At 50.2% G+C, this 24,080-nt stretch overlaps 1 protein-coding gene across 1 annotated transcript in view; it reads right to left on the reverse strand.

Moving 5' to 3' along the window:
* Positions 1 to 1,427: 1,427 nt before the first annotated feature.
* Positions 1,428 to 24,080, reverse strand: part of LOC119954765 — a 108,757-nt gene continuing 86,104 nt past the window's right edge. The window contains exons 3-4 of the mRNA XM_038780305.1: positions 17,126 to 23,176; positions 1,428 to 1,963 (exon numbers count right to left, since the gene is read on the reverse strand). Of these exons, the coding sequence (XP_038636233.1) occupies positions 17,163 to 23,111 (5,949 nt within the window). The 5' untranslated portion in view covers positions 23,112 to 23,176 and the 3' untranslated portion in view covers positions 1,428 to 1,963; positions 17,126 to 17,162. The remainder of the gene's footprint in view (positions 1,964 to 17,125; positions 23,177 to 24,080) is intronic.

Below are 24,080 nucleotides of genomic sequence, written 5' to 3' on the forward strand. Positions count from 1 at the left end.
GGGCGCCTTCGGAGAGCAGTCGTGCTTCACGCCGTTCTGACATTACGCCGCAGTGGATGGATTGTTTTGAAATGGGTGGAATGATTCCGGCATATGTACCTGATAATAATGTTAATTTATTATTGGCCCGTCTCCGACGAGGAGGAGGGGATAATCGAGCTATGTGCTCAAGTCTTCGTGAAACACGACTTTGCGATATATTCCTCACCTGGCGCCGAACACAGTGAATGGGAGCGGAAAATCCCGGCCAACGTGCGCGAGGTACTATTTCCGTGATTGGCCATCTTTACATGAATTGATAAGTGATTGACAGCTGCGATGTCTGTTTCTACCTTGTACTAGTAGCTCAGGAATTCCTTTCCCAAACTTGTACCATCAGATTTTCCAGGCAAACTGGATATGCTTTACACCATAAAGTGATTTTAACGTCTGTTGATAGCTTTTAGCAAAAGGAATGTTAGCAGGATTTAAAAAACATTGACAGGACTTACATTTTGTGTCCTTACCATATCAGTGCATACCACGCTCCTTATGTTCAAAGACCTTTCAAAACATTCCACTGCCATAGACACTTGGCATCATCAGATAACATGTCTTAGATCAGTATCGTGTAGAGCAGAGATATCTGGACAAACTTTTCAAAGGAGTGACAATTTATTTGTACTAAGGGAATCTTTATTCCTAAAAAGTAATGCCAGGATTGCGTTTAATTATCTATATTCCATCTAATTATATCTATCTTTACATAGCTCTACCCTCAGGAAGTGCATTCCAGATCCTCACCACTGGCTGTATAGAATGTTTACCCTTCAAGGTTTTATCTAGCTATTTCTTGTGTGGACACCTTCTTCCTATTAATATGCCATACATATATGTTTTCAGATTTGCAACTGATTTTTCTCTAGTTCATAGAATCCCTACAGTGCAGAAGGCCATTTGGCCCATCGAGTCTGCACCGACCCTCTGAAAGAGCACCCTACCTAGGCCCACTCCCCTGCTCTATCCCTGTAGCCCCACCTAACCTGCACATCCTTGGACACTAAGGGGCAATTTATCATGGCCAATCCACCTAACCTGCACATCTTTGCACGGAGGGAGGAAACCGGAGCACCCGGAGGAAACCCAGGCAGACACGGGAAGAAAGTGCGATCTCCACAATCGTGCAAGGCTAGAATTGAACCCGAGTCCCTGGCGCTGTGAGGCAGTACTGCTAACCACTGTGGCACCCCAATGGGAATTGTCAACATTTTCTGGCACTATTTCTCCCTATTTCCCCAATCAGCAACCAAGTCTTTCCCAACCCACAGCCCCACAAAAGATTGGGAATGGCGTATTTATCAGTCGTTCCCAAAATATGGTCCTATCATCATAGCATGCTCAGTCTGTTGTTGCTGATCTAAAAGTTTGAATGTGGTCCACGGCAGAAGTACAACATGAATATCGTTTATTCCAGACAATCGTTGATCAATAATATTTACAATTACACAAAAATGACTTTTTGATCTGTCTTTAATATTTACAAACGATCCCTTTTCAGTGGTAGGCTTGTACCAGTCCCGGCACTGTTTGCCTTGCCTTGAGCTCCCAGTGACAAGTCCTGTCAGAGCAAAAAAAAAACCTTGCAGCTCATCATCAATTCTCCTGCGACATGGCTTCTCTTTCCTCGCGAGTGAAAATGTTTGGTACAGTTTTCCGCCGGCGCATCTTGCAGAGGCTCACACGTCGCAGGCAAAACTCTGATTTATTTTTACGCCGGGATGTTCTCTGAAAGTGAGGTGGCCATTGACGGCATTCAAGAGAGTTGCACGGTGACGGGAGGAGCAGAAGGGGAGACGGTAACCACAATCAAAATTTCCGAGGCAGCTCTCTCTTCTGCTGGAGATAGTGCAGGCACATGCAGTACAATGAAGAGTTCGATTTGTGGCATTTAGAGACTTGACTTTCCAGTCACTCCATCAGTGACCTGTAAACATAGAGGGCAAGTAGAGTAAGAACCTAATATGCAGCAGTTGGGTACATCCACATCTTGCAAAGTTAGATCCCTCTACATAATCAAGCATACTGTGTGCTTACTATCCTCCCGTTTGCCCAGTTACAGAGGTTCACACTCAGACCTATTTCTTTCCAGAGACACTCTGTCTCACATCAAAACCTGCTTCCAGCTCACGGTTTGACTTCAAACCTTTCAGTCTCGAGAGATCGACACCCAGTCTTACTGGATAGAGAACCAGCTCTCACTGTGGCCTAATGGAAGAGAGTTTAGCTGGATCTTTGAGCGTGAATTATTGGAATCCTCCACCCAAACTGTAGAACCAAATGTGAAACGGAGTGGGCGGGGAGAAACAACCTTCTGCCTCTGGAAAACATATCAGTGGGTCCAGAACCAATCATGACCTGTTACCGGGCAGAACACTCCCAGTCCGACAACCACCTTAACATTGCTGCAGTCCTAAAACACTGGCCTCTTCCACGTTTGTGATTTTCAATGGCAGACATGCCTTTTTCTATCTGGGCCCCAAGCTGGGGAATTCTCTCCCCAAATCCCTTTCTATATTCTTTTAAGAAAAATAAATATAAAGTGCCCACCGCATATGATTTGTTTATTGTTGAGTGTACCGAGGTACAGTGAAAAGTATTGTCCTGCATACAGTGACAGATCATTCCATACATGAAAAGAAAATACATAGGGTAAACATAGGTACAGGCAGAGGGTGTAGTACTACTCAGTAGAGAAGACGTGTGAAGAGATCAGATCGGTCCACAAGAGGGTCGTTTCGAGTCTGGTAACAGCGGGGAAGAAGCTGCTTTTGAATCTGTTTGTGAGTGTTCTCAGACTTTTGTATCTCCTGCCCGATGGAAGATTATGCTGCTCGCTTTCCCAAGGCAGCGGAAGGTGTAGACAGAGTCAATGGAAGAGAGGCGGGTTTGTGTGATGGACTGGGCTGTGTTCACGACTCTCTGTGGTTTATTGCGATCTTGGGCCGAGCAGTTGCCATATCAGGCTGTGATGCAGCCAGATAGGATGCTTTATATGATACATCTGTAAAAGTTGGTAAGAGTCAATGTGGATATGCCAAATTTCCTTAGTTTCCTGAGAAAGAATAGGCGGGCAGCACGGTGGCCTAGTGGTTAGCACAGCTGCCTCACGGCGCTGAGGTCCCAGGTTCGAATCCCGGCTCTGGGTCACTGTCCGTGTGGAGTTTGCATATTCTCCCCGTGTCTGCGTGGGTTTCGCCCCCACAACCCAAAAAAATGTGTAGAGTAGGTGGATTGGCTACGCTAAATTGCCCCTTAATTGGAAAAAATAATTGGGTAATCTAAATTTAAAAAAAAAATGTTTAAAAAAAAGAGAAAGAATAGGCGCTGTTGTGCTTATTTCCAATTAAGGGGCAATTTAGCATCACCAATCCACCTACCCTGCTCATCTTTGGGTTGTGGGGCTGAGACCTACGTAGACACAGGGAGAATATGCAAACTCCACACGGATAGTGACCCGGGGCCGGGATCGAAACCGGGTCCTCAGCGCCGTGGTTACCCTACACCGTTCTATATTCAATATGTTTTCAATGTTCTTACATAGTGAAGTGGAATATTTTGGCAGGAAGAATATGGAGGTCACCCACTCCTTGGGAAATAAGTGTTTGAATGGAGTACAGCAACAGAGGTACAGAGATACAAATCACAAAGTACTGATGGAGATTATTAAGGCTAAAGAAAGTACTGAGCTTCATTTCTCAGGTGATAGAGTGGATTACAGAGATACTGGGTTGGATCCCTCTGGCCCCCCAGCTTCGTGTTTCTCGGTGGAAGGATTCTCACTTCCCACCGCTGTCAATGTGAAATCGTATTGAAGCCACCCCAAGTGCCGGGAAACCCGAGGTGGGGGGGTGCGCCGCCAGCGGTTCCAGACAATCCCCCGCCAGCCAGCGGCCGGAGAATTCCGGCCACTGGGTGGGAGTTTCCGTCCGTTTCCGGCAGCGGCACCTTCCAGTTTTGCAGTGGGTTCCCTGGCATTGGATGGCGTGAATAACCGGAAACCCCGTTGACAGTTTTGGAACTGGAAAATCCTGCTGCCGGCCAATGCTGGGCCTTCTCCGGAAAACATGCCTCGGGATGCGGAGGGAAATCCCGCCCGTTAAGATAAAATTCGGATAGTACCTTGGAATACGGTGTACAGTTCTGCTTTATTAAATCGCATTCAGAGGCATGGTAGAAGATGTACAGAACAAACATAAGAACTAGGAGCAGGAGTAGGCCATCTGGCCCCTCGAGCCTGCTCCGCCATTCAATCAGATCATGGCTGACCGTTTGTGGACTCAGTTCCACTTTCCGGCCCGAACACCATAACCCTTAATCCCTTTATTCTTCCAAAAACTATCTTTATCTTAAAGATAAAGAAGACTAGATTTAACAGAACTGAGGTATAGAACAGTACAGCACAGAACAAGCCCTTCGGCCCTCGATGTTGTGCCGAGCAATGATCACCCTACTTAAACCCACGTAACCCGTATACCCGTAACCCAACAATCCCCCCATTAACCTTACACTACGGGCAATTTAGCATGGCCAATCCACCTAACCCGCACATCTTTGGACCGTGGGAGGAAACCGGAGCACCCGGAGGAAACCCACGCACACACAGGGAGGACGTGCAGACTCCACACAGACAGTGACCCAGCCGGGAATCGAACCTGGGACCCTGGAGCTGTGAAGCACTGATGCTAACCACCATGCTACCGTGAGGCCCCTAAGGTGTTATAACTGGCAGGAGTAATCGAAGAACCAGAGGTTCTTTTCTCTAGAAGTGTACGGGTCCTTCCTGTTTACTTCCCTGTCAATTCCTTATTTACCCTTTGCTGTTACATTTTTGATCCATGGATGTTTAATGGACCTGTGACTTTAAGGCTGCACCTTTAAATAAAACAGGAAGATACAGAAGGATGTGCTATTTTCGACTGATATCAGTGATGACAGATTAATTGATGTGGCTGGTGGCCAATGAATAGGCCTGAAAGGCAGTGTTCTGCCCGGTAACAGGTCATGATTGGTTCTGAATCCACTGATATGTTTTCCAGAGGCACAAGGTTGTTTCTCCACCCCCCGCCCACTCCGTTTCACATTTGGTTCTACAGTTTGGGTGGAGGATTCCAATAATTCACGCTCAAAGATCCAGCTAAACTCTCTTCCATTAGGCCACCGTGAGAGCTGGTTCTCTATCCAGTAAGACTGGGTGTCGCTCTCTCGAGACTGAAAGGTTTGAAGTCATACCGTGAGCTGGAAGCAGGTTTTGATGTGAGACAGTGTCTCTGGAAAGAAATAGGTCTGAGTGTGAACCTTTGAGCTGGAGGTCCAGTTTGATAAGAACTAAAGTGGCTCTTCAGAAGGACCGCTGCCTGCAGACACTATACTGAATGAATGACTCTGCCAAGAAGACAATCACCAGCTGTAAACCAGAGCCTTCGATCAACCAGTGTACAGAACCACCATTAGAAACAAAGACTCTTATCTTTTGAGCTTCATCCTTAATGTTTTACCCTTTTCCCCATCTCGGTGTTTGTCTGTCTTGTGTGTGAGGGTAGAGGGTGGGAAAGTTACAGGGGGTAGTTGGTTAGCTTGTTGCTATTCCGCTGCATTCACTGCTTATTTTAACATTAATCTTGTTATATATAAACAGTAATTGTGTTTCAACTTACAAACCTGGTGACAGGGCAGCTCGGTGGCGTAGTGGTTAGCACTGCTGCCTCACGGCGCCGAGGTCCCAGGTTCGATCCCGGCTCTGGGTCACTGTCTGTGTGGAGTTTGCACTTTCTCCCTGTATCTGCGTTGGTCTCACCCCACACAACCCAAAGATGTGCAGGGTAGGTGGATTGGCCAGACTAAATTGCCCATTAATTGGAAAAGAAGAGAATTGGGCACCCAGAGGTCCCGGATCGAACCCGGGTCCTCGGCGCCGTGAGGCAGCAGTGCTAACCATTGCGCCACCGTGTCGCTCTGGACCAAGGACCTTTCTCTCTCCACAGATATTGCCTGACCTGGTCATATTTCCAGCATTTCCTGTTTTTGTTTCAGATTTCCAGTACCCAATATACTTCACTTGTTATGGGCCAAGCGTTTAGTCACCTGCCCGACTATCTTTACGGTTCAATGTCAAACATTTGTCTGATTACATGCCCCACAACATTTCACTATGTTACCGGTGCAAGTTGTTAACTGTGCTGCTCACCCGGCTCCGTCGCTGAAGTCAAAACAAATACTTTAGCTGGGTTGAGGACACCGTACTACATTGAAAGTGTGATATAAATGCAAGTTTCTGTTCTTGCTAACCCTGAGGCATTACTGGAGACAAAACAAATGCTTTGAGCCAAAATGTAAACCTGCGATGGGCCCACAAGTTCACAAGGGGTTGATGTTAGAATCTACGTCGGTACGTGTGGTGGTCAAATTTTCAATGGTACTGCCCCAGTTTAGATATCAAAACCTAGAGGCAGTAAATGCCTCCAGGTCTTACCTGGATTGTCCAGAGGAAGCAACAGAGGTTCCATTCTTGGTCTGTGTTTAATCAGCTAGTTTCAGGCCAAAATAGTACGGCAGTAGCAACAGTGCCCAAAGACTCGAGCACAAGATCTCATCACTCTGAGTGCAGCACTAAAGGAGTGCTGCACTTTCTTAAAGGTGCCATCTTTCCAATGCACGCTAGCATTGTGGATAGCACAATCGCTTCACAGCTCCAGGGTCCCAGGTTCGATTCCGGCTTGGGTCACTGTCTGTGCGGAGTCTGCACATTCTCCCCGTGTGTGCGTGGGTTTCCTCCAGGTGCTCGGGTTTCCTCCCACAGTCACAAAGATGTGCAGGTTAGGTGGATTGGCCATGATAAATTGCCCTTAGTGTCCAAAATTGCCCTTAGTGTTGGGTGGGGTTACTGGGTTATGGGGATAGGGTGGAGGTGTTGACCTTGGGTAGGGTGCTCTTTCCAAGAGCCGGTGCAGACTCGATGGGCCGAATGGCCTCCTTCTGCACTGTAAATTCTATGATCAGATATGAAAATGAGGCCCTGTCTGCCCCTCGGATAGATGTAAAAGATCCCATGGCACTACTTGAAGATGATCCTTGGTGATCTCCCCCCCACCACCGGTATCCTGGCCAATATTTGTCCTCCAATGGATCTTTCTGCTGCTCACATTCAGGATAGCGAATACTTTTTTTTTTGGACCAGATGCAGCGATTTTCCCTGGGGATTAGTGTTGGGGCCACTGCTTTTCCTGATCTATATTAATAACAATCGAAACATTTGCATTGACACCAAAACGTGGAAGCTTTGAACCGTGAGAGGGACTGCGATGGACAACAAGGGGACACAAACAGGCTGGTGGAGCGAGCGGGCACAGGACAGGTAAAACTTAATGTGGAAACGTGTAAATGATACAATTTTGATCGGAAGAATGAGGCAAGACGATTTAAAATAATGGGCGCAATTCTGAAGCGGGATGCGGGGAGTGCAGAAGTTGTTGAAGGTGGCAGGGCAGGTTGAGAAAATGGTTCAAAAGGCATATGGGATTCTGGTCTTTATAAGCAGAGGAATGGGGTATAACACAGCCACTATGGCGAACCTTTATGAAACTGCCATACCTTCCACCGGTCTAAACAAACAACCATTCAATATTCTGTTTCCTGTCCTTCTGCTGACTCGTATCCTTGCTGCCACTGCCTCTTTTATTCCATATTGAAAATATTTTCAGCTGAGAAGTTTGGTCAGAAGTTGGGCCTGACTTCCGGTGGCGCTTGAGAGTGGGACGGCCGCATCGGGAAGAGTTCCCGCCGGTGGCCACGATTTGCGATGCTTTCGGGGGTTCCCCCGACTTTTCGATCGCCCCCCCCCCCGCAACTACTGACGGCCTTTGGGAACGTCACAGGCAGCTAGCGGGGCCGGTTTGAAAACCGGCGAAGAACCCCACGTGGGTGTCGGCCGGCGGGTGCCGAGGCGTCGGGCCCAGCACGCGCTCGAAGGGCAGAGCAGCGGGGGCGGAGCCAAGTGGGGGCTGAAGCGGCAGGCCCGAAGCCGCTGTGGGATGTAGAAGAAATTTCCCACGTTGGATGGCTCCCACCCAGAGCGTGCTAAGAAAGTTGAAGTCCAGTCCCAGGGAAAGTCTGGAGGGATGCAAAAAAGAAGAGAAAGAAGAAGTTGTAAATAAGTTTGGTGAAAGTTTTTTTTTCTCTCCCCCCCCGCCCCCTTTGAAAAATTCAAAGGAAAAAACGGATTGAAGAAGGACAGGAGGGTGAAGGGGGGAAAGGGGAAAAAAAAGGAAAACAATACTCCGTTAAAGGATGCGAAAAGCAGCGTCGAAGAAGGGAGGAAACGCGGGTTCGCCGCTGAATGAGAAGATGAGCAAAAGCGCTGACAGGATGGCGGATGCTGAACCGTGTGGTAGGGCCGCACTACTTACGATGGAGAAGATGACCGAGGTGATGGCGGTAGAGCTGGAAAAACAGTTAGCGAGGCACTTAGAGGCCTTGAGGAAGGAGACGGCGGCCGCATTGAAACCAATGGTGGAGGAGGCAATCGTCCCGGTGAGGGTAGCTGTGGCAAAGACATCGGCCGAGGTGAGAGAGCAGGGCGAGAAGATAAAGGAAGTGGAGGAGGCCGTGACACAGCACAGCGACAAGCTCACCTCGATGAGGGACGAGCTGCGGAGAGTGGTGGTTAACAGAGGACTCCAAGAAAAACCTGAGGACTTGGAGAACCGCTCGAGACGGCACAATTTGAGAATTGTGGACCTGCCCGAAGGGACAGAGGGCTCAAGGCCAACAGAGTACTCCGCTAAGAAATTGGCGGAGCTGATGGGGGAGGGTGAGAACCCCTCCCAGTACGAGCTGGACTGAGCTCATCGGTCATTAAGGTCAAGCCCAAAGTGAATGAGCTGCCAAGAGCAGTAATTATCTGCTTCCGTAAGTATTGCATGAAGGAGAAGGTGTTAAGCTAGGCGAAGCAGAAGCGCGAGGTGCAGTGGGATTTCAAAGAATTTACAGAGCAGAGGGAGGCCATTCGGCCCATCGAGTCTGCACCGGCTCTTGGAAAGAGCACCCCACCCAAGGTCAACACCTCCACCCTATTCCCATAACCCAGTAACCCCACCCAACACTAAGGGCAATTTTGGACACTAAGGGCAATTTATCATGGCCAATCCACCTAACCTGCACATCTTTGGACTGTGGGAAGAAACCCACGCACACACGGGGAGAACATGCAGACTCCGCACAGACAGTGACCCAAGCCGGGAATCGAACCTGGGACCGTGGAGCTGTGAAGCAATTCTGCTAATCACTATGCTACCGTGCTGCCCATGCTGATAGTGCAGTAGTTCGGATCGACCAGGACTTGACGGAGTTGGCAAAAAGATGAGCAGCGTTTGGGCGAGTGAAGGCGGCACTGTTCAAAAAGGGAGTGTGATTTGGTGTGGTACACCCGGCGAAGCTGAGGGTAACGTATGAGGCCAAAGACTTTTATTTCAAGACAGCGGAGGCGGCTGAGGCGTTCGTGAGGGTAGAAGGCTTGGAACAGATGTGAGGAGCAGAGCTGGAAGAGAGACTGTGATTGGGGAGCTGGAAAATGTTCAAATGCTACAGCTTTCTGTTCACTGATGTGGGGCGGAATTCTCCGACCCCCCGCAGGGTCGGGGAATTGCCCGGGGTGGGCATAAATTCCCGCCCCCACCGTGGCCAGAATTCTCCGCCACCCGGGAATCGGTGGGAGCGGGAATCACGCCCCGCCGATCAGCGTGCCCCCCTTGCCGATCGGCGTGCCCCCTACGGCGATTCTCCGGCCCGCGATGGGCCGGTCCCGCCGCTGACAGGCCAATCACGCCGAAGTCGTTTAAACCACCTCTATGCCGGCGGGATTGTTGGCGCGGGGCGATCGGACCCCGGGGGGTGCTCCCACGGTGGCCTGGCCCGCGATCGGGGCCCACTGATCGGCGGGCGGGCCAGTGCCGTGGGGGCACTCTTTTTCTTCCGCCGCCGCCACGGCCTCCACCATGGCGGAAGCGGAAGAGACCCCCTCCACCGCGCATGCGCTGGTGGTGATGTCAGCGGCCGCTGACGCTCCGGCGCATAGGTGGACCGGCGAAGGTCTTTCGGCCGGCCCAGACGCCAGGCGGCGTAGCGCCAAAGGCTGTTGGCGCCAGTTTTGGCGCCATCGGCGGAGCGGGAGCCACTCCGGCACGGGCCTAGCCCCTAAAGGTGCGGAGAATTCCGGAGTGGTTGGCGCCACTCTGCTACGCCGGGACCCCCCCGCCCCACCAGGTGGGGGAGAATTTTGCCCGTGCACTGTAATTTACTTCTCTTTACATTGTTACAGAGTTCAAGTTATTGGTTGGGTTGATTGGCGTTCTGTGTTGCGACGGTTATATTTTATTTTAGTGAATTGTATGGGTTGGATTGTTGTTTTTGTTTTTTCTTGCGCTGGGACTGGATGGGAGGGGACGATATATCTTGGCGGGGGGAGTCACCCGCGCTAGCTAACTAAAGTTGGCTAGTGAACGGAGGTGAGGTGAGAGGACGACTGCGGACATCGTAGCCTGGTTAGCAGGTTTGGATGGGAGGGGTGGACCCTTGGATGTTCCAGCGCCCGAGGGAATGGGAGTACTTGTTTTTCTCAGCAGTCCATAAGGTATACTCGCGGATCGACTTTTTCGTGGTGGGGAAGGTTTTGCTGGCTGGGGTGAAGGGCTCGGAATACTCTGCAATTGCAGTGTCAGATCACTCTCCGCATTGGGTGGATATGGTACTGGAAAAGGGTGTAGCGCAGGGGCCGGGGTGGAAACTAAATGTGGGGCTTTTGGGGAACCAAGTGTTCTGTGAGAAAATTGAAAAGGTAATTAAGGAATATGTAGGTTTCAACTGTACGGTGTCAAAGGCAGTGTCTGGGAGGCTCTAAAGGTGGAGGTGAGGGGTGAGGTAATTTTGTTTAAGGCCAGGGTGGACAAAGAGGAGAGGTTGGAGTGGCAGAGGGTAATAGATGAGATGTTGGAGATAGATAGGAGTTATGCAGAAGATGGGGACCCAGCAAAGCTAGAAAAGAGGAAGGAACTACAGGCGAGCTTCGACCGACTGTCCACCAGGAAGGCGGTGCGGCAACTGAGACGAGCAAGGGGTGTAGTTTATGAACATGGGGATAAGGTACGTTAGCAGGTCAGCTCCGGAGGGAAGCAGCGGCAAGGGAAATTCTTCAGGTGAGGGATAGGGCAGGGAAGTTGGTGGTGGCTCCGGATCTGATTAACAAGGTTTTTGAGGAGTTTTATGAGAGGTTGTACAGGTCAGAGCCACCCGGGGGAGACCGTGAGGTGCAGGAATTTCTAGATGGGTTGGAGTACCCGAGGATAGGGGAAGGGGACAGGGCTACATTAGAAGGAGCAATAGTGGAGCAGGAGATAAAGGATGCGATTGGGAGGATGAGTCGTGGAAGGTGGCAGGGCCGGATGGGTTTCCGGTGGAATATTATAAAAAATCCAAGGATAAGCTGGCACCCCTGATGGTGGGGATGTTTGAAGAGGCGATAGGGAAGGGGATGTTGCCACAAACTTTGGGGCAGGCATAGATTTCACTGTTGCTAAAAAAAGATAAGGATCCGATGGAGTGTGGGTCGTATAGGCCCATATCACTTCTGAATGTGGACGCAAAAGTATTGGCGAAGGTACTGGCGGGTAGGCCGGAGGAGTGCCTCCTGAAGGTGATAGGTGAGGATCAGACGGGGTTCGTGAAAGGGAGGCAGCTGTTTTCGAACATTAGGAGGGTTTTGAACGTTGTTATGGCACCGGCGGAAGGGAAGGAAACAGAGGTTGTTGTGGCATTGGACGCCAAGAAGGCGTTTGACCGGGTAGAATGGGGGTACTTGATGGAAGTTCTGGAGCGGTTTGGGATTGGACCAAGGTTTGTGAACTGGGTAAAGCTATTATATAAGGAGCCGAAGGCGAGTGTCCGCACAAACAACATCAGCTCGAGATACTTTTCTCTCCACCGTGGGACAAGGCAGGGATGTCCTATGTCCCCCCTGCTGTTTGCGCTTGCGATTGAGCTATTGGACATCGCGTTCAGAAGTTCGGGAGCATGGAAAGGAATAGTGCGGGCGGGGGGGGGGAAGAGAGAGAGCATAAGGTGTCCTTATATGCCGACGACTTGCTGCTGTATGTGTCGGAACTGAGTGTGTCGATAGGGGGAATATTGGAGCTACTGCCAGTATTTGGGTCTTTCTCGGGGTACAAGCTGAACATGGACAAGAGTGAGTATTTTGTGGTGTCTCGGCCGGGGGTGGGGGGGCTGCCATTCCGTAGGGCAGGGACTCACTTTAAGAACCTGGGGGAGCAGGTTGTCCAGGAGCGGGGGAGGCTTCGCAGGTACAACATCACCAGTTTGGTGGGGAGAGTGAAAGCCGATCTGGCGAGGTGGGATGGTCTCCCTCTGTCACTGGCGGGTCGGGTATAGGTGGTTAAAATGAATGTGTTGCCGCGATTTCTGTTTATTTTTCAACGCCTACCGATTTTCCTGCCAAAGGCTTTTTTCAGGGAGATTGAGGGAAGGATTATCTCGTTCATATGGGGAGGGAGGAAGGTGCTGCTACAGAGGGGAAGGCAGGCAGGGGGTTTGGGTCTCCCGAACCTGATGTACTACTACTGGGCGGCGAATGTGGAGAAGGTGCGGGGCTGGGTCAGAGAGGTTGATTCCCAGTGGGTCAGAATGGAGGAGAGTTTATGCAGGGGGTCGGGACTGAAAGCACCAGCAATAGTGCCGCTCCCGATAGCTCCGGGGAAATACTCGGGGAGTTCGGTAATGATAGCTTCATTGAAAATCTGGAGGCAGTTTCGCCAACACTTCGGGTTGGGGGCAGAGTCAAGGGAAATGCCGAATCGGGGGAACCACAGATTTGAGCCAGGGAGGTGGGATGGAAGTTTTCGGAAATGGGAAGAGAAGGGGATTAAGACGCCAAACGATTTGTTTCTTAGGGGTCGGTTTGCAGGATTGAAGGAGCTGGAAGCGAAGTATGGGCTGGAGCAGGGGGAAATGTTCAGATACATGCAGGTTCGGGATTTTGCCAGGAAGGAGATATAGAGCTTCCCGGAGGAACCGGCCTCCACATTGCTGGAGGAGGTGCTGACGACAAGGGGTCTGGAGAAGGGGGTAGTGTCAGCGGTATATGGAGCTATTTTGGAAGAGGATAAGGCACCACTGGAAGGGATCAAAGCAAAGTGGGAGGAAGAGTTGGGAGAGGATATGGCGGAGTGGTTCTGGTGTGAGGTGCTCCGGAGAGTGAATGCCTCCACCTCGTCCGCGAGGTTGGGGCTGATACAGCTGAAGGTGGTATACAGAGAAAACCTCACGAGGGCAAGGATGAGCTGATTCCTTGAAGGAGTAGAAGATGTGTGTGAGCGTTGCGGGAGGGGGCCCCACTTACCACGTTCATATGTTTTGGTCCTGTCCAAAGCTAGAGGATTACAGGAAGGAGGTTTTTAGGGTAATTTCCAAGGTGGTGCACGTGAAACTGGACCCGGGCCCCCGGGAGGCCATATTCGGGGTGACGGACCAGCCAGGGTTGGAAACGAGTGCGGAGGCAGATATCGTAGCCTTCGCCTAGTTAATCGCCCGAAGGCAGATCCTGCTGGGATGGAGAGCAGCCTCTCCACCCTGTGCCCTGGCGTGTCGGGGGGACCTGTTGGAATACTTGACCCATGAGAAGGTTAAGTTTGAACTGAGGGGAAGGACGGAGGGGTTCTACCAGTCATGGGCATTATTCATTATGCACTTTCAAGAACTGGATAACATTGAACATTAGTTGGGGGGGGGATGGGTGGGAGGGTTGGGGGGGAGGGGGCCTGTGTGTATTAAGGGTGACTATGGGTAATCCCTGATTCCTTTTTGTCATTTGTCATCAGCCCGCTGATGTTTGGGGGTTGGTGGGAGGATGGGATCGTTGTTATTATGGGGATTGACATATTTGTTGCTGATTATTGGTTATTGTTGGTGGGTCTAAATGCGAGAGAAAATGTGAAAATTATTTTTTTTTTAAAGAAGTTGGGCCGAAGGGTTTGACTGGGATGCTGTGTCCAATTGTGGGCCCTGCACTTCAGAACGGATGTGACGTCCGTACAAGAGCACGAAGAAAAGATTTGCAAGGATGTTTCCAGCGTTTAGAGTCTTCAGTCATGTGGATAGATTTGGATAACTTGACCTTGTTTTTCCTTTTGAGCAGAGACTGTCGAGAGGAGATTTGGTCGAGGTCTCAAATGTCACGAAGGGGCCTGGACAGAATAGAGAGGCAGAAACGGCTCCCACGGATGGAAGTGGCAACAACTAAAGGACACAGACTTGAAGTGATTGGAGAAAGAATCAAAGGAGATGTGAGGAAAAGCTTTTTTTCAAAAAAACGCAGCGAGATGAGGATTGCAATGACTGCGGGGTGGCAGAGGCAGACTGAGTGATGGATTTCAAAAGGCAATCAGACAAGCAACCTTAAGGGAAAATTGGCAGGGATAGGGGGAAACGAGGATGAGAACAGAGCAAAAGAATGTAATTAAAGGAGCGTGCGCAGGAGTAGGCCCCTCACCCCGACTCCGCCATTTAATATGACCATGGCTGATCTGATTGTGGCATCAACTCAAATTCTCCCGTCTGACCCTAAAAACCTTGACGTCCTCGTAGAGCAAATAAATATCTTCAATGACCCAATCCTCTTTGGAGCAGAGAATTCCAAAGATGAGTGACGCTGAGAGAAGAGGTTCCTCCTCATCTTTGTCTTAAACGGGAGACCGCCTTATTCTTAAACTGTGTTCCTATTTCTAAATCCCCCCCCCCCCCAACCCGGTGAAGGGAAACAGCCTCTCAGCACCCACCCTATCTGCTCAGAAACTTATCTTTTTCAATACGATCACCTCCCATTCTTCTAAACTCCCATGATGTTTTGGCCCAACCTGCTAAATCGCGTCAGGCCAAATCGTCCTCTGAAGAATCAGCCTAGTGAACCTCCTCTGAATCAATGCAAGTGTATCCCTCCTTAAATATGGAGGCCCAAGGTACACAGTTCTCTTGGTGCAGTCTCACCAATGCCCTGCAGGATTGTAGCAAGACTCTCTCATTCCAACACTCCACCCCATTGCAATAAAGGTTAATATTCCATTTGCCTTCCTAGTGCATCAGTTCATGCAAGCTAACCTTTTGTGTTTTATGTTTGAGGATATTCTGCATCTGTATTATCATAGAATTTACAGTGCAGAAGGAGGCCATTCGGCCCATCGAGTCTGCACCAGCTCTTGGAAAGAGCACCCAACCCGAGGTCAACACCTCCACCCTATCCCCATAACCCAGTAACCCCACCCAACACTAAGGGCAATTTTGGACACTAAGGGCAATTTATCATGGCCAATCCACCTAACCTGCACATCTTTGGACTGTGGGAGGAAACCGGAGCACCCGGAGGAAACCCACGCACACACGGGGAGGATGTGCAGACTCCGCACAGACAGTGACCCAAGCCGGAATCGAACCTGGGACCCTGGAGCTGTGAAGCAATTGTGCTATCCACAATGCTACCGTGCTGCCCTTTCTTCCTGCCAAAGTGGACAACCTCTACTCTAGCTGCCAAATTTTTGTCTACTCATTTTCATTGGTGCTTTTTATTGAAGATTTTTTAATTTTAACAATATAATCATTAAAAACGAAAGTTACAATTTACAGTATAAGAGAAAAACAACCAACAATATAAATCACACCCAAAAACGCCTGCCCTCCCAAACGAAAAATAAACCTCTCTCCCCACCCCCTCCCCCAACCACTGACGGTGACTAACTCTTTAAAGAAGGAAATGAATGACTGCCATCTCAGGTAGGACTCCTGAACCGACCCCTTGATGGTGCACTTGACCATTTCCAAATCCAAACATTCCATGGGGTCACCCAACCAGGCCGAGGCACTGGGTGGAATCAGAGATTTCCACTCAAGCAGAACTCGCCTCTGGGTTATTAGCGAGGCAAAGGCAAGACCATCCACCTTCATCCCCCACCTGCAGCACCGGCAAGTCCAATACCCTGAAAGCTTTGACGGAAGGTCATCCAGACTTGAAACACCAGCTCCCTTCCCTCTCCACAGATGCTGCCAGACCTGCTGAGATTGTCCAGCGTGTTCTATTTTTATTTCAGATACCAGAATCCGCTTTTGTGTTAAGAAATGCAGGCTGGCTTGTATATTCACACGGATCTCTGTTTGATGAGGCCTGAGGCAATTTTAAACCACGTTTATTAAAATCAATGAAAGAATAAGGTTGTGTGATTCTCTTCCCTTTCTACTTGTTGATGCTTGACGTTTTTCACAATTTGAAGGCCTGCTCACTGCTGCCTCACGGCTCCGAGGACCCGGGTTTGATCCCGGCCTCGGGTTACAGTCTGTGTGGAGTTTGCACATTTCCCCCGTGTCTGCGTGGGTCTCCCCCCTTCCCCCCCGAAAAAGATGTGCAGGGTAGGTTGATGGCCACACTAAATTGCTCCTTAATTGGTAAATTAAAATTTTTTGAAGGTCTGCATCAAGAGTCTCAACATTCATTTCTTATGACACACTCTCTACTGTGCAAGGTGTCCTTGATCAAAGTGCTGAAGATCACACCCCCAAACTACAAATCTGCAAAAGCACCATCCGCAAGCTTAACAACGTGGAAATGGTGGACAGACAAGAATTCTCTAAGAGACGTTTATTTTACATAGAATTTACAGTGCAGAAGGACGCCATTCGGCCCATCAAGTCTGCACCGGCTCCTGGAAAGAGCACCCTACCCAAGGTCAACACCTCCACCCTATCCCCATAACCTAGTAACCCCATCCAACACTAAGGGCAATTTTGGACACTAAGGGCAATTTATCATGGCCAATCCACCTAACCTGCACATCTTTGGACTGTGGGAGGAAACCGGAGCACCCGGAGGAAACCCACGCACACACGGGGAGGATGTGCAGACTCCGCACAGACAGTGACCCAAGCCGGAATCGAACCTGGGACCCTGGAGCTATGAAGCAATTGTGCTAACCACAATGCTACTGTGCTGCCCACCCACAACGCTACCATGCCGCCCACATGGTTTGGATTTTCACTTTACCTTTTTTGCATAGCCGGTACAATGACAGTGGTCCTCATCAGTGTTGGAGGCTGTTGTCACATGTGCCCAGAGACGTCGGTGCAAAGATTGCTGGGTCGGACCAACATTCCGTTGCTGAGGTTCCCGCCTGTCCATGTGCAGCATCCAGACGGGCCGCATCCATCCAGTCGCAGTTTCCCGAGGTTTTCCAAGGGCCTCCTCCAGTGCTGTCCATTTCAGTAGTTTCAGCAGCCACTTTAGATTCCGGACTGGGAATTAAAGCCTTCGGTATTATATTAGACAACTCAAAAAGAACGTTCTTGAGCTCTTGGTGCTTCAGCACCTTAATCTTTATTTCGCTCAAGCCGTCCATGTCAGGCTCGCGTTCGTTCCAACCTTCTTGATCACCAAAAGGTTGTGCTGAAGTTTCGGGATTCTGTTGGCCTCGATTTAGGGGTTTGCACTCATCGTTGTGGTTGGTCCCCCCGCTATTCGCTCCCAAAACCGGTACAGTTATCTCAGCTTTGCCCCCATAAGCTTGGGTTATTCGGCTACTGCTCTTTTGCAGGCAAGCGTTAGGCTTGTCAGTGTCCAGCGTCGCATTACTTGAAGCGGTATCAGCCCAATGACCCATTCTGCCTTCATTGATCAGCAGACTGGACCTGGAGGTGCTCTCCCGCGGCTCAGGTGGATATTCCTCAAATACAACGACCTCTGCTGCGCTGCACAATTCGTTTGGGTGTGATTTCTCCCCACGAAGCTGTCTCCTGTCGACAGTCGCAGTGATCCCAAAATGGAGACAATGCATTGCATTCAGCTTGTGCGGGCTATTATTCAGTTCGAGTCCACTGTGCAGCCTCTCCATGCCGGGGTCAAAAGTGAATCCGTTCTCCTTCTCCTGGTGGGGAGGACGCGGTCCTGAAACCTCTTCGCAAGGAGACCAGAAACGCAAAATGGACTCTGTCGTCATTTCCAGCTCATCCGCGCTGCGTAAGTGGTTTTTGCTGAAAAAGTTCAGAGTCGTCACCTCTAATGCTCCACTTTGCACACTCGCCTCTTCGGCCTCAGCTGGGCTTTCATTACAACATCCGTTTCCCGGCGGTAACGTGGAAGAAACGCTCGTGGGATCGAGCGTATTAATGTCACTGGCCGGAGTAGCGCTGGCGGGGTTTCTGGTCACATCCTCCGCTGGGCGGGAAGCACTCTCACAACAATCAGCCACAATGCTGAAAATATTGGTGTCGGCCAGCTGTGCGGAGGAATCACTTGTGAAGGGCACAATCACCTGTGTGTGAGCTAAGTCCGCAATGAGCTCCCTCTGCGCACTCTCTTCCGAAGCCGAACCAGCTCCCGCTACACCACACGACAGCCCCTTTACGTCGTCTGGGTGCCTTTCCGTCGGCTTTGTGGGAAAATCCCTCCCTTTCTCCGAGGATCGCAGCAACTCCCGGCGGGTGGTGAGCAACAGGTTTGAAATGAGTTTGGTGCTGTTTCTGACTTTCCAGTGTTCCCAATATTCTGAAAGTGAGAGCACAAAGGTGATCCTGATTCCCGACAGCAAACCCTTGGCCGCATGTTCCGAGGCCCCTGGGCGGCCATCAAGTGTTCCCTTTTGTACCAGCGACGCCTGCCCAACAGCCAGACGACCAGCGTTTGGTTTGCCATAGTCAGGGGAGGAACGAAATCCCGAAGCTGCTCTCGCACGTTTCAGCCCTCTAACTCTGGAGAACAGGACTGCTTGCATCACGTGCAGACAGTCGCTGGCTTTACCCCTGCTCGACGAATCTCCCGTCCCTGCCAAGCTGCCGGCAGTAGCCGCCGGGGTACAGTCCATTGGCTTTTCAAGGCTTTCACTACTATTCGGCCTCAGGCCCTCTCGGCTGCCGTGGGTCATTGAAAGAGGAGCTTCTAACATCTCAAAAGTCCAGTTTGGAGTGCTTTCGTCGGGAACTGCATCCAGCCGCTGCCATAATGTTCTCCGTGAATCATGAAGCCTATCAGCTACACGCTGCTCATGCCTAAATAAACTTACATCGGTGGTGCTGGTACCCGAGCAGTCAGTTAGATCTGGCTCTTCGGTAGGAGAGAAAGAGCCTGAAGAATTCCTCAACGGGTATCCATTGTCGCTTCCATTCATTCCCACAGAACATGGATTTTTTAACCGTGTCAGTTGTGCCCACTGCACACAGGATGGGGCACTGGCTGGAGAAAGCAGACTTTTCAGTAAATTACCACCGCCTGCAGAAGACGGAGGCAGAGCTTCCCGCACTTCTTCAACCCGTTCAGTCAATGGCGGTCCAACAAAGTGAGCTGAAACCATGTGCGAAACGGAAGAGCTGACAAGACCAATCGAATCATCGTTCTCTATGCAACTTGCGACCCCGTTCAACGTGCCACCTTCCATTTGAACAGTGCTGGTTGCGACAATGTATTGTCCTACTGTTTGGGCACAAGCTAGATTATCGGCTAGTGTTTCTTCGACATTCTGACCGCCTCCTACGCTCACTGAAGCCAAGGAGGCTATCGCACTTTGCAGTTCAGCTTCCTGCGAGGGAGGCTTGTCCTCTGCACCATTCCATCCTGTGGCGACCACTGGATTCTCACCACTTTCCGCCTGGCCGTTGGGTGGATGAACGGAGATCGAGCGGCCTGCTCCATCAGGTTTCAGTTTGCCGACAGCAGAGGTTGTCCTGTCATCCTGTAAAGGGATAACTGCTGTTCTGACCATCCCAGCCTGTTGGCCCTCTCCAGGGCAGAAAGAAGCGACATCTGACCAATCTCTGGTTACCTTGGACCCTATCGAATGAGGATCTGGTGAGGCAATCACTTGCTGCTTTTCACTTGATATTGCTGTATTAAATGACGGTTGAGTTAAGGCCTGCTTCTGCTTCGCGTCTGTACAAGGTGGATGTGCTGGCAAGGAGGCAGCTGTGCTCCGATTGGGACTGGTCACCCCGGAAGGCAATGAAGTCAGAATTACAGCACCGACTCCATCGTTGTCCTCCGGGATGATACCTAAAGAGCGTAAAATGAATTCCAAAGTATCCGATTGCTTTGCTGAAAGGACCTCAGAGTTTGCTACTGGGTATAACTCCTTTTCTGTGGATACATTCTTTATTTTGCTATCGTTTGTGGTGGAAAGGTCAGAGGGCTCAGGCTGATGTTCGGTATGGATTCCTGCAGAAACCCCGCTGCTGGATTCACAGCGCAGCCCCGCTGGCTCTCGGCTGTGAACCAAAGGGTTCACTCGGTTTGATGGAGCACCAAGCGGTTTGAAAGATGCAGCGGGTAAGGCAATGTGTTGTTCGGGAAATCGCTCTGAAAGTGGATCTGAAGCAACATGCTCTGGACCACTCGCTTCTGCATTTGACAAGGGAACACCTGCGTCAGCAGTCAATTCTTCAGACCTCACCGGTTGAGTCAAGGTCTCCTGGAAGCCCCCTGAAGTTGCAGAGCGCTTACTGACAAGGTAGCCCCCTGTGATGTGGCCCGCCGATACACTCTGAGGAGGGCGCGCACAGTCCATTTCACCCGGGGGTCGCAGGTTGACCAACCCCTCGCTGGAGCAGCCCGATGGCCTCAGTGCATCAGCTGATGTTGGGGTGAGAGGTCTGGCGCCACCTGGGCAAACGGCACAGTTGGCATGATCCATTGAGCCAGACGGGAGAGGATGCGCCAATGACCTTTCCGTCGTGTCTTCTGATGGTGTGACAAGAGCCGCATCTTTCACACCGCTAAAAACCTCAAACACAGAAGGGGAAGTTTCTGCATTCCGGTTCTCCTGAGCTGTTGAGTGAGGGGGAGTGGAAGAGCTCGACGCGCACGGTTCAACTGGAGAACATTCACTGTGCAAAACCTCTGCCACTTGCTGGGCTATCGTAGTGTTCCGTGAACTTGACTGGAAATCTGCGCTCGGACACGAAGCGTCTTGGCAGTCAACCCCCTGGGAAGCATGGCTGCCAGGCGCCGATGAGGTGATGGCCATTTGGCTCAATTCAGACAAGATCGGTTGTACGCTGGCGGAATGTCCTCCTTCGAGCTTCGGACGTTTTGAATAACTGTTCATTTTCCTTTTGTACGAAGTTCGCAACATATCGTATAAGGCTCTGATTTCCTTCAGACCCTGCTCATCATGCTTAGTAGCACTTGCCTTTGGGTCTGGAGTATCGGTTTGATTTGCGTCTGCTGTATTTATGACATCCAGTGACTGTGGGGGAAAATGACATCCTCCATTTTGTTGGCTTGAGCCCAGATAATTGAGGGTCGCAGGTAGAGAGGCAAAGGATTTCTGGCCCGTTGAGCTGGAGTCAAAGCAGCTAAATGAACAGTCTGCTATGTTGCACCCAGCGCCTAAAGTGGTTTGTTCTGCCAGTGACTGACAGTGTTGCTGGTCCACCATGTGGGGGGCTAAAGCCCGCTGCGTACCTTGTCTTGGACAAGCAGGATAGGCGTCCAAGTTTCTATGTTGGGCACAGTGATTGCTGATTGATGTGGTGTTATTCGGATCCTTAAAGTTTGAATAATGAGTTGGGTTTGCGTCGAGAGACAGATGGTCGACACGAGAAGCCTGCCAATTGTGTCCTTTATCCTTCTGTAGATCCTGGAGCGCTTGAGGAAGGCAGGAGTCCAGGATTTCCAAATGATGTCCGTTCACCAAATCAGCAGATCTTTCGGGTATTAGAATGGTGCCTGGAGACGATGGGTTTGGGGTTGTAAACTGGTTTGAATGCACCGCTGCGGCGTTCTGCTGCTGTGCCCTCATTTTACTGGACAGCAAGTCCAGCCAGGCCACTTTTCGTTTCCTTCTCTCGGTAATCTCAAACGCAAAAATCAAGGCATTTAACTCTCCAATGGTAAGCTCTGGGAGAAACTTCAGTACTTCTGAGCTCTTTCGCTTGCGAGAAGACTGAGAATTGTTTTGAGAGTACATTCCGCAAAGGCTTTGTTTTGTGTCTATTGGGTGATTTTGAGAAGTGGGGCTACTAAACATTTGAGCATCTGTTGGCAGAGCAGAAGCAGACGTTGAGCACCCCCCACGAGTACAAAGAGCATCTCCATTTTCCCCTGTTCCACACATGTAGTCGAGGGTCCCTTCCTGAAAAAGCTTCACAAAGTGGTTTCCAGTTGCTGCCTGTGGAGGTGAGATGTTGTCCCATCGGAGCACCCGCATTCCCTCTCCCAGCTGGCTAGCCTCAAACACGTGGTAGTCTTTGCAAACTCCAGGGTTAAGGTTTCGAAATGGCTCCAGACCGTGATAGCCTACGTTGGAAGGCTGCTGGCGAACCTCGTGGTGAAAAGATCCGTGAACCTGTTGATGATTGGAACATGCGTTGCCATTCCAACAATGTACGGGGGGTCCAGCAGCGAAGGCCGTCTTACGGTCAGACCACCTCGGCCGTTGCTCTGAAATGGGCCACATCTTACGGTTCGGCAGGGATGAACCCGCCCAAGTCGTGAGAGAGCTCCGAGCTCCAAGGGGCACACCACCGGAGGAGGGGCTTTGATATGATGGAAAATTCCCAACGGTTGGGTGGGCCTTTTGGTTGCACCATGTCGAGCTGCTTTGAGAAGGTGCACACTCAGAGGGAGTTCTGATGGACGATAAGTCCAACGATGTCGATCTATTTTGAAAACAAGTAGGCTGGCTCTCCGTTTGTAGAGACCTCGAATAGGCAGGCTGGGGTCCAATTTTAGATTGGGAATCTCCAGTTAGTGAGGACAACAGATAGGAATTATAAGGAGTGGCGCCGCAGCAAGACGATGATAATTCATCTGAAGGGTAGGCAAGTTGATTGACATCGTCATATGAGTAACTTGGTGCTGATCCATTCGCAAAATAGTTAGATCCACAACTGACCTTCCAAGACTGGCAATTTGATGAAGGCGACCCATCATAAGCATATTCGGATCTCCGAAGAGCCTGCTGGGGCAATGGGTATGATGCCATCAGCCCATGTTGATTGTCAAAGACATGGTGAGCAGAATTATTTGGAACATGGTGTTGCATCTTATGCTGTTTTAACTTGGTTCACCTGATCAGCTTTGCTCTTGTTGTTTGGTTATTAATGATTCCTAAGAAAAAAAAGAAGTGAGAACGTTAACAATTCGGTGAAAAAAAAAGATACTATAAAACATACGATCCTGCCCACAATACTCACTATTGTCATAATTTTTGGTCATAATTTTATGTCAACTTTGCCGATTGTAAATTGCTATGTCAGCACATCTTGGCTCTAAATTGTCACACTGTAGTTGCAAGATTGGGTCACAAGATGGCAATGTGGAGAAAATTCTTCCTGGTCCATGGCTTGCTTGTCTCTAAGTTTACTTGGTTTTAACCAGATATATCTGTCACATGCCCAGCACACAGGCAACATGGTGGTTCGGCAATGCTGCTTCACAGCACCATGAACCTAGGTATCTGTGTGGAAGTTCGCACGTTCTCCCCATGTCTGCGTGGGTTTCCTCCAGAGGCTCCAGTTTCCTCCCACAGTCCAAAGATGTGTAGGTTAGGTGGCGTCACAGGGATTGGTTGGGGGTGGCTTAGCTGGAGTGCTCTCTCGGAGGGCCAGTGAAAATTGATGGGCCGAATGGCCTCCTTCTGTGCTATAGGGATTCTATGATTTATGAGTAGCAGGCACATGGAACAATGACTAACAGATTGGGCATAATCTTTCAGGATAATTGACACAGTAGGAGGGGGGAAAATTAGATGAAAAGAACGTGTCATGGGTGGAAAAAGGCCCCAAAATCTATACCTTTGTCCCCCATGCCCACCCCACTGGGGGTGGGGGAATAATTTTTTCTGTGCTATTTGTGATTTATTTTCACCTAGTCTGAGCACAAGCTCCAATGGAAGATTCCCGCACCTGACTCAATGATAACTTCCAGTTCAGTAGAATAGAAAATCCTGCCCATTGTCTTTGAGACGGAAGTCTGACAAGTAGAAACAGTTTCAAAAAGATATTCAGTGCAA

This window comes from Scyliorhinus canicula, chromosome 20 (genome assembly GCF_902713615.1).
Source record: "Scyliorhinus canicula chromosome 20, sScyCan1.1, whole genome shotgun sequence".
Taxonomy (NCBI): Eukaryota; Metazoa; Chordata; class Chondrichthyes; order Carcharhiniformes; family Scyliorhinidae; genus Scyliorhinus; species Scyliorhinus canicula.